Below are 15,915 nucleotides of genomic sequence, written 5' to 3'. Positions count from 1 at the left end.
AAGCTTTTTTTTTTTTTTTTTTTTTTTGAGACGGAGTTTTGCTCTTGTTGCCCAGGCTGGAGTGCAATGGCACAATTTCAGCTCACCGCAACCTCCGCCTGAGTTCAAGCGATTCTCCTGCCTCAGCCTCCTGAGTAGCTGGGATTATAGGCATGCGCCACCACGCCCGGCTAATTTTGTCTTTTTAGTAGAGATGGGGTTTCGCCACGTTGGCTGGGCTGGTCTTCGAACTCCTGACCTCAGGTGATCCACCTGCCTCAGCTTCCCAAAGTGCTGGGATTACAGGTATGAGCCACCTCGCGTGGCCCCTTGAAAGCTTTTTAAAAGAGAACTTTAATTGTTACTACATCCATTAGGAAGCATTTCTAAATATTACAACTATAGATCCAAGAAGTGAGAAATAATACAGTCATCATGCTCAAATTTTAATGTCTTATTTAAGCACACATGCATACTTTAAAATGAATCTAATTATTTCTAGACTCTGGCCTTTTCATTCCTGATAGTATTGCTGTAGTCCAGGCCCTTGTTATCACTGTCCTAGATTATGGCAGTATCCCCTGTAGGTCTCCACACCTTCAGCCTTGTCCTCCTCAAAAAAATTTTTTTTTCAAGAGATGGAGTGTCACTCTGTTGCTCAGGCTGGAGTGTAATGGCATGGTCATAAGTCACTCCGGTCACCTTGAGCGCAAGTAATCCTCACACCTCAGCCTCCCGAGTACCTGGGACTACAGGTGCATGCCACCATACCTGGCTAATTTGTAAAATTTTTTTGTAGAGACAGGATCTTGTATGTTGCCCATGCTGGTCTAAAACTCTTGGCCTCAAGCAGTCCTCCCAGTTCTGCCTCCTGAGTCGCTGGGGTTACAGGTGTGAGCCATGGCACTTGGCCAAATTCATTTTTTAAATTATGTTAGAATCCTGCTTAGAACCTTTAGTGATATCACATCGAGCATGCAACAGGATAAATTTTAACCCCACTAAGACTCTCTAAGACTGATCTTTTTCTGTCCACTTGTGTGTTGAGCAGTTCTCTTCCTCAGATTCTGTGTTCTGTCAACTCAACTGTATCTAGCTTTATTTTTTCCTCTGAGACTGGGTCTCACTCTGTCACCCAGGCTGGAGTGCAGTGGCGTGATCATGGCTCACTGCAGCCTTGACTTCCCAGGCTCATAGCTTTGTTTTTATTCACACATCATGATATTTATGTCATTTTGCTTTTTGTTCATGGTTCCTCTTCTGTTGGAGACCTCTTTTCCTCTTAGCTTGCTGCTAATACTTTTAGCATGGTGATTAAGATCATGGGCCTACGGTTGGCATTTTGGATTGTTCCATTTCTTTAGAATCACAGCATTTAACTTTTGTAAATTTTAATTTTGTCGTCTTTGAAACTGGAATAACTTCTACCTCATAGAGTTACTGTAAGGATTAGATGAGGTAATAAAGAGCTTAGCACAGTGTTAGTTTTAAAAAACAGTATCTCATCCTAACTTTCAAAAAGACTCAGCCAAGAGGATCTATATGTCCCTCTCTGTTGTACGTATCTCCAATACTAGTATTATACACTACTTCATAACTGCTTTTGAATGGACCTTCTCACTAGCTTCTTAAAATCAAGGACTGCCAAGTGTATCTTTGTATTACTGGTAACTGGCACACAGACATTCAGTAAGTATTTGTTTAATATATGCATGGAGTTTGAAAGAGCTAGTCATCTTTAGACAATGCCTTACCTTTTGCACAGGAAGCTCCTATAAGTGTGTACCCTCAGTTCAAGTGAGAATTTTTGTTTTCCTTTGTCTTTGCCAGTAGTAAAGTCTTAAAATAGTAATTACATTTATTTCCACTGCACTGAGCTGTGATACCACAAGCTGAAAATCTAGGGAATCCATGGGAAGTTGGCACCCTTAAGGATTAGATCATTTTTCCATATTCAATTTGTATTCTTGTAGTTATGGAATTTGCTTTGAGGATAGTCAATGGAAATCCTTCATATTTGTGTAAAACTTGAGATTTAAATTTTTTTAAAAAGTATTTCCCAAGAGATATATTAATGAGGCAATGCCTGATAATCCAGTTGCTTTTCCTGTTCCCCTACCCTCAATAGTAGTTCTTGGAATGCTTACATATGACGGACAACATCCCTACCAGATGTTATCTTCCCTTTTATAGATTAAAACGCTCAGGCTTAGGTTAAGTAACTTATTCAAAGTTCCAAAGCCAGAAAGTGGAGGAGCTGGAATTTAAGCCTTAGTTCTTCTAGTGCCCATGATCTTTCCGTTACACCATACTGCTTTTCTAAATAAACTGAAAATAATTTTCTTCTGTTTTTTTCTTTTTTATGTTTTCTACCTTAAAGTCTTTTATCCTTACATTTAAGTTTATAGTATTTAGTAGTGCTTTTAATTACTTAGTAACTATTTAAACATTTTAATAACAAATAGAAGCTTTATGGTAAGATAGTTAGGTAATATTTAAAGGGATAAAGCTTTTTAAAATTTTAAGCCTTAATTCAAGTAGTAGTTCTTTAAGATACATGTATTTTATTTTTAATTTGAACCACCACTAGGAGGATTTATTTGCCATCTCAACGTTCTTAGACTTTAGCAGACTTATTTATTTCTTCCCTATGCATTATATTGGTCAGGAGGCAGGAATGTTACAGATTTTTTTTCAAAGCTCAATTTGCTCTGAGATTTGGCATTAACCTTTAGAATGTTCTGGATTTATCCCCCATATGCCAAGGATCTGTAAATATCTTTTCACATGAGCTGAAATTTTCAGGCGATTAAGTGAAATATTTGTGAACACAGATGTTTTGTTTAAAAGCAGTTAATGAAATCAGAAAAAAAATAACCTCACTGTGGAAATACTTTAGGTTCCTCCTGTAATATGATCGGCACATACTTCCTTCTCTTGTAATTCACATTGTTCATTTTCTGAGGGAGGAAATAACTAAACTAATAATTAAAACATAAAATTATTTATCCTGTGTTTTTTGCTCCCAGAGTAAACTAAAAATGATTTTGACCGACCAGGGCTGCTTGATTCTGTGAAACTCACATTGTTTGCGTACTGTTGGAGGGCCTCATTAGGGGGTAAATTTGCTTTTTCTGTGTTTGCCAGTAACGATTCGTGTCTCTTACGGGAACTTGCCATTTGGATTGTCTCCTTCCTTAACTGGCCAGCCTTAAACAGTTCAGGCCATTAGTTATTTTTCCTAGTCTCGAAATTTTTAAAAAATTATTCTTAAGTTTTCAAGTATTTAAAGCTGAGGATATTGGTCACTGAGATATTGCCTAGTTAGGGTTCGGCATTGTGCCCAAATGTGTTGGGCCTCTCAGGGCCTGAGTTCTCTGTGCTTTAACAAATGAGCTACAGTTCTCAAGAGATCAGTGAAGCTTGTTTGTTGATCCTGTATTCTCATCCAGAGGAAGTAGATCTTTGAGAATGTCTAAGGAAGGGTAAGTGATTTTATTATTCTTTCTCTTTCATTTTTCTCAGTGAAGAGGTGTCATCTGAGTGAATTAAAAGATTAATAAGCAGCGCTACCAGTCCGAGGGTGGAGGTAGAGGCAGAGATTAAAAGAAATTCATCCCAAATCTTACAGGGTTTCATGTGTAATCTACTGTAAAGTTGCTGTTGTTGTTTTGAAAGACAGCATTGAGTAAGGGTAATCTTAATAGGAATTTTGTAAGATATAAGTACTTTGTTTACTCTGTGGTAAATTCATTTTGTTTTCCTGCAGAGTGTATTTATCAAGATTGGAAGCGAATGGTGGTTTACTGAAGAATTGAGGGAAGCTTACAAATTCAAAGGCGTTTTAAATAAGTTGTACCTTTAGAAAATGGTGTGAAATATTTAGTGAAAAACAGCCTATGATTTTGTTTGTTTCTAGGAAGTGAGGCAAAAAATAATTTAGAGTAGAATTCCCTATTCTAATTTGCTTTGCAATATAAGATAGTTCTCTGTTGTTTTTATATTATTTTCTCTTATGCTTCAGAGTCTGAATTATTACTGATTCTCTATTTGTGACCACTATAATAAGTGATGTTAATAACTACATACTGTTAGTTATTTCATTTCTAGCCTTCAGGCATAACTAGACCTGGTTAATTTTAGAGAGATGTTTCTTTTGATAAAATAGGACATAAATCTTTCCAAAAATTCTTTAAAAATACAGTAAAAGTTTAGTTTTTATTTTTCTGGAATCTATTATTTTCTAGTTCTTTTGTTCTGTAAGAAAATTTGAAGTGGCTCCAGAGCCTCACATTTACAACTTATTTTAATCTAATCATGTATTGATTATGAACAAAATAAAATTGGCCCACTTTACTACTATTTTTAAACTTCATTATTGAATAACGAGAACAACCAGGGGTATAAGTAAATCTGTATTATTTTTAGACCTTTTATGACATCACTAGAAATTTGAGGTTTCTTTTAAATGTGAAAGTTATGAAAGGGCTGCCGTTTTAGATTGGTATATTTTCTTAAAGGACTGCCTTTTTAGGTTGGTATATTTCCTTCTATCACTGGCTATAGATAGGTAGTTGTTAAACCATTTTTATGATAAGGACTATCACAGGTGCTAGTATATTTGTCAGTCTTGTACACAGGGTTGTTTATAAAGCTATTATAGTTTGTAGATTTAAGATGAATTGTATTTCTAGATGCGGTTAAAGTTCTTGGAAGTAGTTAGTACTAGTTTTTACCCATGGTAAAGTGTATGATAGATTTGGTTAGTTAGAGAAAGTTGAAGGGACCTATATTACCCCACTAGTACACTATAAGGGCAGAGACTTTTTTTTAGGTTTATTTACAGGAACCTCTGGGGCAATGCCTGTTCTGTCTGAATGGATAATAAGTGCATTTGAAGTATGTGGAGTATATAAATGAAATCAATTAAGTTTTATTCTCTATGCTATCTTTAGAAATAAATGGATACATTTTGTGCTTTGGGATGAAAAAAATTCTTACATTTACCATTTTCATAAGTGCGATATTGACATTTGGTACCGTGTTATCATCTAATAGCTATGAAATATTTCCCTAATAGTAATAGGAAAAGACTGTTAATAGAGTTAAATCACCAAAAATTATACTTGAGCTTTATGTAGACCTATGGTAATTAAGACAGTGTGATATTAGTGTTAAGATAGGCATATAGATTATGGAACCAAATGGGGAGTTCATAGACCCACACATATATAATCAATTGATTTTCAGCAATGAAGTTAAGCTAATTCAATGGCGGGAGCCTAGTGTTTGTTTGTTTGTTTGTTTGTTTGTTTTGTTTTGTTGAGACGGAGTCTCGCTCTGTCGCCCAGGCTGGAGTACAGTGGCCGGATCTCAGCTCACTGCAAGCTCCGCCTCCCAGGTTCACGCCATTCTCCTGCCTCAGCCTCCCGAGTAGCTGGGACTACAGGCGCCCGCCACCTCGCCCGGCTAATTTTTTTGTATTTTTTAGTAGAGACGTGGTTTCACTGTGCTAGCCAGGATGGTCTCGATCTCCTGACCTCGTGATCCGCCCGTCTCGGCCTCCCAAAGTGCTGGGATTACAGGCGTGAGCCACCGTGCCCAGCCAAGTTTGTTTGTTTTTTTAAGAACAAGTTTCACTCTTGTTGCCCATACTGGAGTGCAATGGCGCAATCTTGGCTCACCGCAACCTCCACCTCCTAGGTTCAAGTGATTCTCCTGCCTCAGTCTTCCTGAGTAGCTGGGATTACAGGCACGCACCACCACGCCTGGCTAATTTTGTATTTTTAGTAGAGACAGGATTTCTCCATGATGGTCAGGCTGGTCTCGATCTCCTGACCTCAGAAGATCCACCCACCTTGGCCTCCCAAAGTGCTGGGGATTACAGACGTGAGCTACCGCGCTCAGCCAGGAGAGGCTAGTGTTTTTAATAAATTTACTGGAACAACTGAATATTCATATAGGAAAAAAAAAAAAGAACCTTGACCCTTGACCTTTACTTCAAACCGTACATTAAAATAACACAAAATGGATCATAGACCTAAATATAATCTTTGTGACCCTGAATGAGGTACAGATTTCTTAGGTAAACTGAATTAAAATTATTAGACAAAATTGATAAGTTGAGCTTCATCAAAATTCAAAAAATCAAATTTCTGTTTCTTTAAAGACATCATTAAGAATATTTAAAGGTGGCCAGGCACGGTGGCTCATGCCTGTAATCCCAGCACTTTGGGAGGCTGAGGTGGGCATATCACGAGGTCAGGAGATCGAGACCATCCTGGCTAACACGGTGAAACTCCATCTGTACTAGAAATACAAAAATTAGCCAGATGTGGTGGCAGGTGCCTGTAGTCCCAGCTACTCGGGAGGCTGAGGCAGGAGAATGTTGTGAACCTGGGAAGTGGAGCTTGCAGTGAGCCGAGATTGGGCCACTGCACTCCAGCCTGGGTGACAGAGCGAGACTCCACCTCAAAAAAAAAAAAAAAAAAAGAATATTTAAAGGCAAGCCGCAGACTGGGAGAAAATATTCTGAATATATTTATATCTGATAAAAGACTTGGATCCAAAATATATGAAGAACTCTTGTAATTCAATAGTAAAACAACCCAGTTTAAAAACAGGCAAAAGATTTGAATTGATGCTTCACAAAATTGGATTTGAAAAGATGTTATTGGTCATTAGGGAAATACAAATTAAAACTAGAGTGAGATACCACTGCGCACACACTAAAATGCCTACAATAAAAAACGCTGACAGTGTGGAGCAATGGTAACTCTCATGCATTCCTAATAAGAGGGCAAAAGAGAAAAGAGTTTTGGCAATGTCTTTTTAAGTTAAACATATGCTTAACATATGACCTAGTAATTCCACTTTTAGATATTTACCCAAGAGATGAAAGGATGCCCACATACATTTGTATGTGACTGTTTGTAGCAGCATCATTTATAGTAGTCAAAAGCTGGAAACAAACCGAATGTCCATTAACTGAATGGATAAACAAATTGTGGTATATCCACACAATGAAATAACTCAGGAATAAAAGAACTAATCATATATGCAGCAACATGGATGAATCTTGCAAGTATTGCTAAGTAAGCCAGACACATGACAAAATAATACTTGATTCCATTTATAGGAAAACTGCAGTGACAGAAAGTACTAGTGGTAGCTCAGGACCAAGGGCTGGGGAGGGTATTGCAAAAGAACATGAAGGAATTTTTTGGATTGAAGAAAATATTCTACATCTTGATTGTAGTAGTTGTTGCATGAGTGTATACCGTTATCAGACTCACCAAAATTTTCATTTAAAGTGGGTGAATGTTATTTTTTTATTTTTATTTTTATTTTTGAGACGGAGTCTCGCTCTGTTGCCCAGGCTGGAATGCAGTGGCCGGATCTCAGCTCACTGCAAACTCCGCCTTCTGGGTTCACGCCATTCTCCTGCCTCAGCCTCCCGAGTAGCTGGGACTACAGGCGCCCGCCACGTCACCCGGCTAGTTTTTTTTTTTTTTTTTTTTTGTATTTTTTAGTAGAGACGGGGTTTCACTGTGTTAGCCAGGATGGTCTCGATCTCCTGACCTCGTGATCCGCCCGTCTCGGCCTCCCAAAGTGCTGGGATTACAGGCTTGAGCCACCGCGCCCGGCCGGGTGAATGTTATTTTAAGTAAATGATACCTTGGTAAAGTTGGTGGAGGAATGAGACTTGAGAAGCTCCTCATCCTGCTGATTTAAAATTTTGTAAATAAAGTGGTTGTTGATTATTCATATTCAAAGGGATATCTGGGAAAATATGGGTGCTCCTAGGATGTGTAATGCAGGAGAAAATATACTGTCTTTGCAGTGTCATGATTGAATTAGCCCTCTGGAGTTGTTAAAGTGCCTTTTTTATTTTTATTTTTTTTTTAAATTACGAGAGTTGCTGTCTTTTAGATAAAAGGCCAAAATGAATTTTATTATTTGTTTTTATTTTAAATTCTGAGTTTTGACCTTTCTTCCAGTATAGGCAAAGTACACTTGTTAATTTGGCCTTACACTAACATGGATAACCATATTTTCTTCTCTAATTTCTGTCACACAGAGTTTAACCCTGCAATGTTGCTATGTTTTATGAATGATCCTCTATACACTGGTCTTTCAAAAATTGTAAAGAAAAAGGGAAAAACAATTTAGAGGAAAATAGGGAAAAAGGGATTGGAAAAACCTATGCTTAATTAGACCGAGGTTTTAGAGTAGTAAATGTATTCTTAGAAGTACTAGTATTGTCCTGGTTTCTCCCATAATTTCTGTATCTCTCTGATTTGGTAGTCAGCCCTCTCTTATATTTCCTACCATCGTGCTCCCATTATCACAGTTTCTTCATTTGAGAATGAAGGTGAAGGGAATTTTAATGTCTTTCCTTAAATATTTTTGATGAATCTCCTTGAAGTGTGCTTTAAAATCTTTGGTGGAAAGAGAGTCTACATTATCATCAGTAGTCCTATTATCTTGTCATTTTTAAGATAGACCTTCTTTTTTTTTTTTTTTTTTTTTTTTGAGACGGAGTCTCGCTCTGTCGCCCAGGCTGGAGTGCAGTGGCGCGATCTCGGCTCACTGCAAGCTCCGCCTCCCGGGTTCACGCCATTCTCCTGCCTCAGCCTCCCGAGTAGCTGGGACTACAGGCGCCCACAACCGCGCCCGGCTAATTTTTTGTATTTTTAGTAGAGACGGGGTTTCACCGTGGTCTCGATCTCCTGACCTTGTGATCCGCCCGCCTCGGCCTCCCAAAGTGCTGGGATTACAGGCGTGAGCCACCGCGCCCGGCCAAGATAGACCTTCTTTTACATTTAAACATCTCAGAAACTGGGCTGTATCTGGCAGTATACCACCTAGAATTCAAATTGAGTTCTTCCAGAGAGGATTTGCTTTCGCTTCTTTCGGTCACCTGGGGAAAATATCAACCATCCTGGTAGTATAAATTCAGAGCACAACCTACAAGACTGACTTGTTCAAATTCTCAGGCAGAGATTTTTCCCCCTCCCTGGACTCAGTACAAAATAGAAAAGAGATGTACAATCAAGGCTGAGATGTACAGGTTTCTTTGTGGGCCCTTGTGTGTTGTAGATGTATTTCTCCCTTATCCTCATAATATGGGTATATCCCTTTTGATATCTTAGCTTTTTGTGGAATCTCCTACTGGGCTCTGACTTGGCATTTTCCCCCTTTTCTTACTGGTATATAATATGGGTACATTTTATAATTGATGGCATTTTAAATCTTAATCATCTTAAATTTTGTTCTATGTATGTCTCCATACTGACTTTCCAAAAATCTGGAACTTTTAAATATTGAGTGTATGGGTGAGTAAAATGAGTATTATAATTAATTTATGTTTTATAAGTGATAACACATTGGTTCAGATTTCTAGTGTATGTGCTGCCGAGGTGAGCACTGTTCAGATTTTTAATGCACAGGCTGCTGTCCTCTCTCTCTCTCTTTTTTTTTTTTTTTTGAGATAGAGTCTTGCTCTGTTGCCCAGGCTGGAGTGCAGTGGCACGATCTTGGCTCACTGCAAGATCTGCCTCCCGAGTTCATGCCATTCTCCTGCTTCAGCCTCCCGAGTAGCTGGGACTACAGGTGCCTGCCACCACGCCCGGCTAATTTTTTGTATTTTTTAGTAGAGATGGGGTTTCACCATGTTAGCCAGGATGGTCTTGATCTCCTGACCTCTTGATCCGCCTGCCTCTGCCTCCCAAAGTGCTGGGATTACAGGCATGAGCCACCATGCCTAGCCACTGCTCTTCTCTTGACACAATCTGATAAACAAAATGTATCCCTCTTGATGTTCCTCAGGGAAAATGTTAAAACAAATTAGTAAGAAGTTATTGGTTAGAATTTATGAAAGCAGAACAAATGCTACTAGATGTCTGTTGCTTTTAGAATCTAACCCAAAATTTCTTGTTGTGTCTGTATGTCCATGGTATTTGAGCTTTGAATTTTTAAGAATCCATTTCATAAAGTTCTTACCTATAATATTTTTTATATCATTAAGCATACTTTTTACGAAGGATGGAGACATAATGGCAGACTGAGGTCTTCCTGTTACTTTTTTTTAAATAACAACTTTATTGAGATACAATTCACATACCATTCAATTCATCCTTTTAAAGCATACAATTCGATGGTTTTAGTATATTTACAGAGTTGTGCAACCAATACCGCTATCTAATTTTAGAACATTTCATTACCCCCACAAGAAACCCTGTACCCAATAGCAGAAACTCCCCGTTCCCTCCTCCCCACAGCCTCTGGCAATGACCAACCCCTATTAAGTTTCTAGTTTAAGCTTAATTTTTAGTTCAGTTAAATATTGTGTCTGCTATTACAAGGCCCTATGTTAGGTGTTGGGAAGATTATAAATCCTGGTCTCAAAGTTTATAATCCTGTAAAGAATAAGAGAACTGCCATATTTTATGTATATGACAACATATAGTGTCAAAATAGGGAATTTTGAATATTTAAAACTCTCATTTGGGTCACAACTTTATAGAATTTTAGTTGTTGATGCAGTTTCTTTCATTAAGTAGAAAAGTAATGAGATCCAGAGACATTACTGTTACATAGTTCTGTGGTACAACCAGAATATTGATAGTTCCTTGACAAAATCACTTGAGATGCAGGGTCTTGAATAATTAGAGATAACTGAGGTGGCCCTTTTAAGTATAGGGAAAAGAATATAAACAAAGCCTTAGGGCGTATATACAAGTAGCTCACTTTGTTTACTACAGCCAAAGGTGCATGATGTGGCACAACGTAAGATCAAACTGATTTTGACAAAATGGTGAAAGATTTTGAACTTGAAGATCCAAGAATTTGCAATTTATTAATTGGGAAGATAGTGAGCGATGACTAAAAGTTCTTAAGAGAGTGATATGATTAGATCGGGGCTTTAGGACAGTGCTTCTCAAACTATCTGTGAGGGAGGACCAGTTTATAAACAACTTTTTTCCAATCTGTTTCAAATGGACACATTTATAAAATAAAAATGACTCAAGAAAAATGAAGACACAATGTAAGCCTACCTTTTTTATTACTACATTCAACAAACAAAATTTCTCTGTCAAATTACTATAAAAGTTTCCAAATGCTTAAAATTTCTGTACGTGTCATGTCATGGGTTGGTAACAAATGTTCATAAGCTAGCATTGGTCTGTGGACCATGCTTTGAGTAGCACTACTTCAAAGCAATTAATTTGGCATTAGTGTGAGGGCAGAGCAATTGGGAGATGATTGTTGGAGTAATGAGGACCTGGACATGTTGTTAGCACTGTGAATTGAATGGAAGATTGGATTCCAGAGACGTTTGGTAATTTAAATGAAGGCACATGAGATGATTGGATGTGGATTTGAAGAAGAGGAAAGAATCAAAAGGTAATAACTAGATTTTAAGCTTGAGTGGGAAAATGGGATTGCCCGTAGCAGAAATAGGAACTAGTTTGGAGGTTGGATTTTCAACAAAAAACCACATTATAGCATTTTCTATTAAGTAAAAATATGCATATATACAGACATGTACTTTTTAGTTCATAATTTCAATTTGCCCTCTCAAAAAGCACTTGTAACTTTTTCTTTTCTTGATTGTAGCAAATTTTCAATGTATAATTATGCAAGCCCATAAGGAAAACAGATGCCTAAGAAGATTTTATACTTGAATCCTTAGTCTCATTTGTTGTTGCACTAACTGTCATTGGGCACTTGGCCAGGAAATTGTGACTCCTAGGCAAGGGGAGGAGTTACAGATAAAGTTCATCATTGCCAAAGAAATTCTATTCCAAATGGATTTGTGTGGAGCAACAGTGATATCCAGTGACAAGTTAAATTAGACACAGAGGTGTTTTCTCCAGCACTGTCTCGGAAGACACGTGGTTTTGAGGGGCCTGATTCAGGCTAAACTTCTTGAAGTTAAGTCACAAAAAAACTATACTATGGACTTTATGAAGAATTTTGTTATGTGACTTCAAGAACTAATTGACTCAGATAGTTTTACACTTTTCAAAACGGCAACCAGTGACAGATGAGGTAATACTGCTTTGAATTGCAAGTTAAATCTCAAAGCCATTAAGATTGCTATTTACAAAATTTCAAATTTAATACATTGCATGTTCATGTTACTTAAGTGTGAGAATATTCCTGTTTATAAAGCACATTATATTAATGGCTCTATTTCTTACAGTTTATATTAACTTGGATAGAGTTTATTCAAGTTTAATGTCTTAACTGCTGTGGGATATGATAATAAAAGCTGTTACGTTTGTCTTTATATTGAAGTCTGTGCTTGGTTTTATAGTGTTCCTGTCACCTAGAGATTGTTTTTCTTGTTAATGCTCAAATCTGCAACTTACAAAAGACTTAGTATGTTGGAATTGCTGGTTAATTGTGCTTTGAGATTGGATGCTTAGTTTAGTCATGCTTTCTAGGGTGGCAAGTTTGTGCTTTTTTAAAAGCAAGCTTCAGGAAGTTAATTTCTCAGATATGTTCAAACTCTTGAACACAGGGGTGGAGTATGTTCCACTCGTTAATAATTTAGAAATGTGACACAGTAAACTGGCATTGGCAAAGGTACAGTCAAGGTCCTGAGACCAGTAGAAATTTTTGGATTCCTCAAACAGATAAATCTTTTTGTTTTGAAATGTATGATGGGGCAGTGGGCCAGCCTTGTAATTGATATAGTACCTTTTAGTTGATATAGTACCTAACACTTTGTTTTGCTAAAACCTCAGTTAAGAGTAGTCATTACTTTGAGACCAGGAGATTCATTTCTCTTGAAGACTGTATCCTGGAAACATGGTATTTCATGCTTTAAGGCTGCCTCTGTGCTGAAGTCAGTGCATACTTTAAGCATTTGGATGTTTATTATCTTTGTAAACTGTGGCATGTATGGCCAAATAACTATATTTGGTTTATTGCAGTTCTCTATAATACAGCTGTTCTATTTTGCCATTATAGCTTTGCTTATGCACTTTAGATATGCATACAACAAATTAGATTTAATTCCACATTGTCCCTCCCCTCATGTTTTGTAGCCTAAATTAGGGAAAGAAAAGGAAAGATGAGAATATATGTGAGGCTTTTCATTTTTATAAACATAATAGAAATGAATTGAGAGGGAGACAGGAGTGATTGTTTCTAAGTTCAGGAATTGCTTTTGTGGTTAGAGCACCTATTTTGAATGAAAATGGAAAGATAAAGGATATTTGGTAGAACTTCATAGGAAAACATCTTATTTCCTAATTTTAGACTCTTACAAAATCTGTCCTAGCTCTGCTCCCTAAAGAACAGCTTCTATGACACATGTCACAAAATGGTATCTGCTTTATAGTAGACAATAAGTGTGTTGATTGAATAGTTAATGTGACTAGGTTAAAGAGATGAGAAGTGCAATTTGATGGATATTTACCAATGATTATTTTGGCAAAACCAGATTTTCATATTCCTGAAATATATTATTCCTTGAGTTTACATAGATAATAAAGGTACATTATAATCTTTGAATCCTTAAAAATATACATATGTGATTTGATAGATTTTCATGACAGTATAAGCTTGATCTCTTTTCTAACAAAGAAAGAAACTGGTACTTGGCTGGGACTGTTGACAGTTTCTTAAGCACTGATTGAGTGACATTAGCAGCAAAATCTCTTTTTTCCTGTAATGTTAGCTGTGCCTGAAGCCAGCTAGCATCTTTCTTCTATGAGAGTCAAAGCTGTTTCTTTTATTATGTGGTTCCACATACTTCTGTCCTGGATTGTATCACAAGGGAAAAAATCGTCCCCAATCCATTCCTGCTTGTATTCCCATGGAATATTTTAGGCATGTCAGCTGTTAGGGCCTGATCAAGGATTTGATCCAGTTGGCTCTCTAGCCTCAATTAAGAATCTGTTTGAAAAGCCTTCAGTAGTAACATTTAGTTTCTAGAGTTACAACCATTATTTTGTCTTTTATCCCTGTTATACTTTCAAAAGGGTTTATGTAACTGGGAAAATATAATAAAGTAGATGCTTTTATCAATAATAGCGGGGTGATATTTGATGAAATATTAGAAGGTGATATGTTTGGGGGTTGGAGGTTGGAGGGTGTTTTTTGTTTCTTTGTTTGAGACAGGGTCTTGCTCTGTTGCCCAAGCTAGAGTGCACTGGCGCGGTCTCAGTTCATTGCAGCTTTGACCTCCTGGGCTCATGTGATCTTCCTGCCTCAGCCTCTTGAGTAGCTGAGACTACAGGCGTGTGTCACTCTGCCTGGGTAATTTTTTATTTTTTTGTAGAGATAGGGTCTCACTGTATTGCCCAGCTGGTCTCAGACTCCTGGGCTCAAACAATCCTCCCACCTCGGCCTCCCAAAGTGCTGGGATTATAGGCGTGAGCCACCACTCTTGGTCGTCTCAAACTCCTTTTAAAAAAAGTCTCCAAGGCTGTCTCTACCAAAAAAAAGGAAAAGAAAAATAGCTGGACATGGTGGTGTGTACCTGTGGTCCCAGCTACTTGGGAGGTTGAGGCTGAGATAGGAGGATAACGTGAGCCTGGGAGGTTGGGGCTGCAGTGAGCCATTATCACACCACTGCACTCCAGCCTGGGCAACATAGTAAGACTATGTCTTGAAAATAAATAAGAAACATATATATATATATATATATATATATATGGCATTTTTAAATGGTGAGGTAAATATCAATAGAAGATCTGATATTTTCTTTTTGTATCCCAGTGGAGGCTTTTTGCATCCCTTAGTGCAGTTACTCATCTTTGGAGATCATTGACCTAGATCACTGATGGGGGATCCCAGCCCAAGCTTTTTGTTTTTAATAAGTTACTTAGGTGATTGTGATTCTGATGTACACTGCAGTTTTGAGATCCATTGATCTGTGTCATTCGAATTTCTTATAGTTACTTATGAAATGAAGGCAAAGAAAAGGTTTGGTCAGAAGAGGAGAAGCCATGCAGTTTTAACTTTGGCTACCAAGCTGAGGATCAGGTGGAAAGGATAACCTTATTTTCTTTCTTTTCTCTTTCCTTTCCCTTTCCTCCTTTCTTTTCTTTTCTTTTTTTTTTTTTTTTTTTTTTTTATGACGGAGTCTTGCTCTGTAGCCCAGGCTGGAGTGCAGTGGCGCAATCTCGGCTCACCGCAACCTCCCCCTCCCGGGTCCAGGCTCAAGCAATTCTCCTGTCTCAGCCTCCTGAATAGCTGGGATTACAGGAATGCGCCACCATGCCCGGCTAATTTTTGTATTTTTAGTAGAGACAGGGTTTCACCATGTTGGCCAGCCGGGTCTTGAACTCCTGACCTCGTGATTCGCCCACCTCAGCCTCCCAAAGTGCTGGAATTACAGGCATGAGCCACTGCGCCTGGCTCTTCCTTGCTTTTCTTCTTTTTTTTTCTGTTTGTGGCAAGGTCTCACTCTGTCACCCAGGCTGGAGTGCAGTGGTACAATCTCAGCTCGTTGCAGCTTCTGCCTCTGAGGCTCAGGAGATCCCACTTCAGCTTCCCGAGTAACTGGGACTACAGGCGTGCGCCACCACACCCAGCTTTTTTTTGGTATTTTTTGTGGAGATGGGGTTTTGACATGTTGCCTAGGCTGGTCTCGAACTCCTGAGCTCAAGCGATCTGCCTGCCTTGTAAAGTACTGGGATTACAGGCGTGAGCCACTACATCTGGCCCTTATTTTTAAAGATGATTAAAACTTACCCTGAAAGACCATCATGCCGATGATCTACCATACTATTACATGTTCAGTTTTTCCTATGTCTTCATAGTGATCTTTCTGATTATTTCATTTCCTTAAAATCTGATATTTTGGTCTTAAATGCGGGATAAAGTCCAAATTCCCTAATGTGGCTTACAAAATTTTCATGATTTTGACCCCTGCTAACCTTCCATAGCTTTTATTGCTCCTTCCCCCATGCT

General features: G+C 38.1%; 1 protein-coding gene across 17 annotated transcripts in view; it reads left to right on the top strand.

Annotated features, from left to right (window-relative positions):
• NT5C2 (5'-nucleotidase, cytosolic II) overlaps positions 1-15,915 on the top strand; it is a 195,152-nt gene that overhangs the window by 126,665 nt on the left and 52,572 nt on the right. For 10 of the 17 annotated variants that reach the window (XM_045362224.2, XM_074002629.1, XM_015456633.3 and 7 more), the window contains exon 1: positions 3,412-3,464. The exons of 6 other annotated variants lie outside the window; for them this stretch is intronic. Coding sequence is in view for 3 of the 11 variants with exons in the window: in XM_015456633.3 (XP_015312119.1) it covers positions 3,451-3,464 (14 nt within the window). In the remaining 8 variants the exon portion in view is untranslated. Of the gene's footprint in view, positions 1-3,411; positions 3,465-11,859; positions 12,037-15,915 lie in introns of those variants that run through there. One more of the 17 variants, XM_074002626.1, reaches the window with a different exon arrangement.

This window comes from Macaca fascicularis, chromosome 9, assembly GCF_037993035.2.
Source record: "Macaca fascicularis isolate 582-1 chromosome 9, T2T-MFA8v1.1".
NCBI lineage: Eukaryota > Metazoa > Chordata > Mammalia > Primates > Cercopithecidae > Macaca > Macaca fascicularis.
This window is presented reverse-complemented; position numbering and strand designations above follow the sequence as displayed.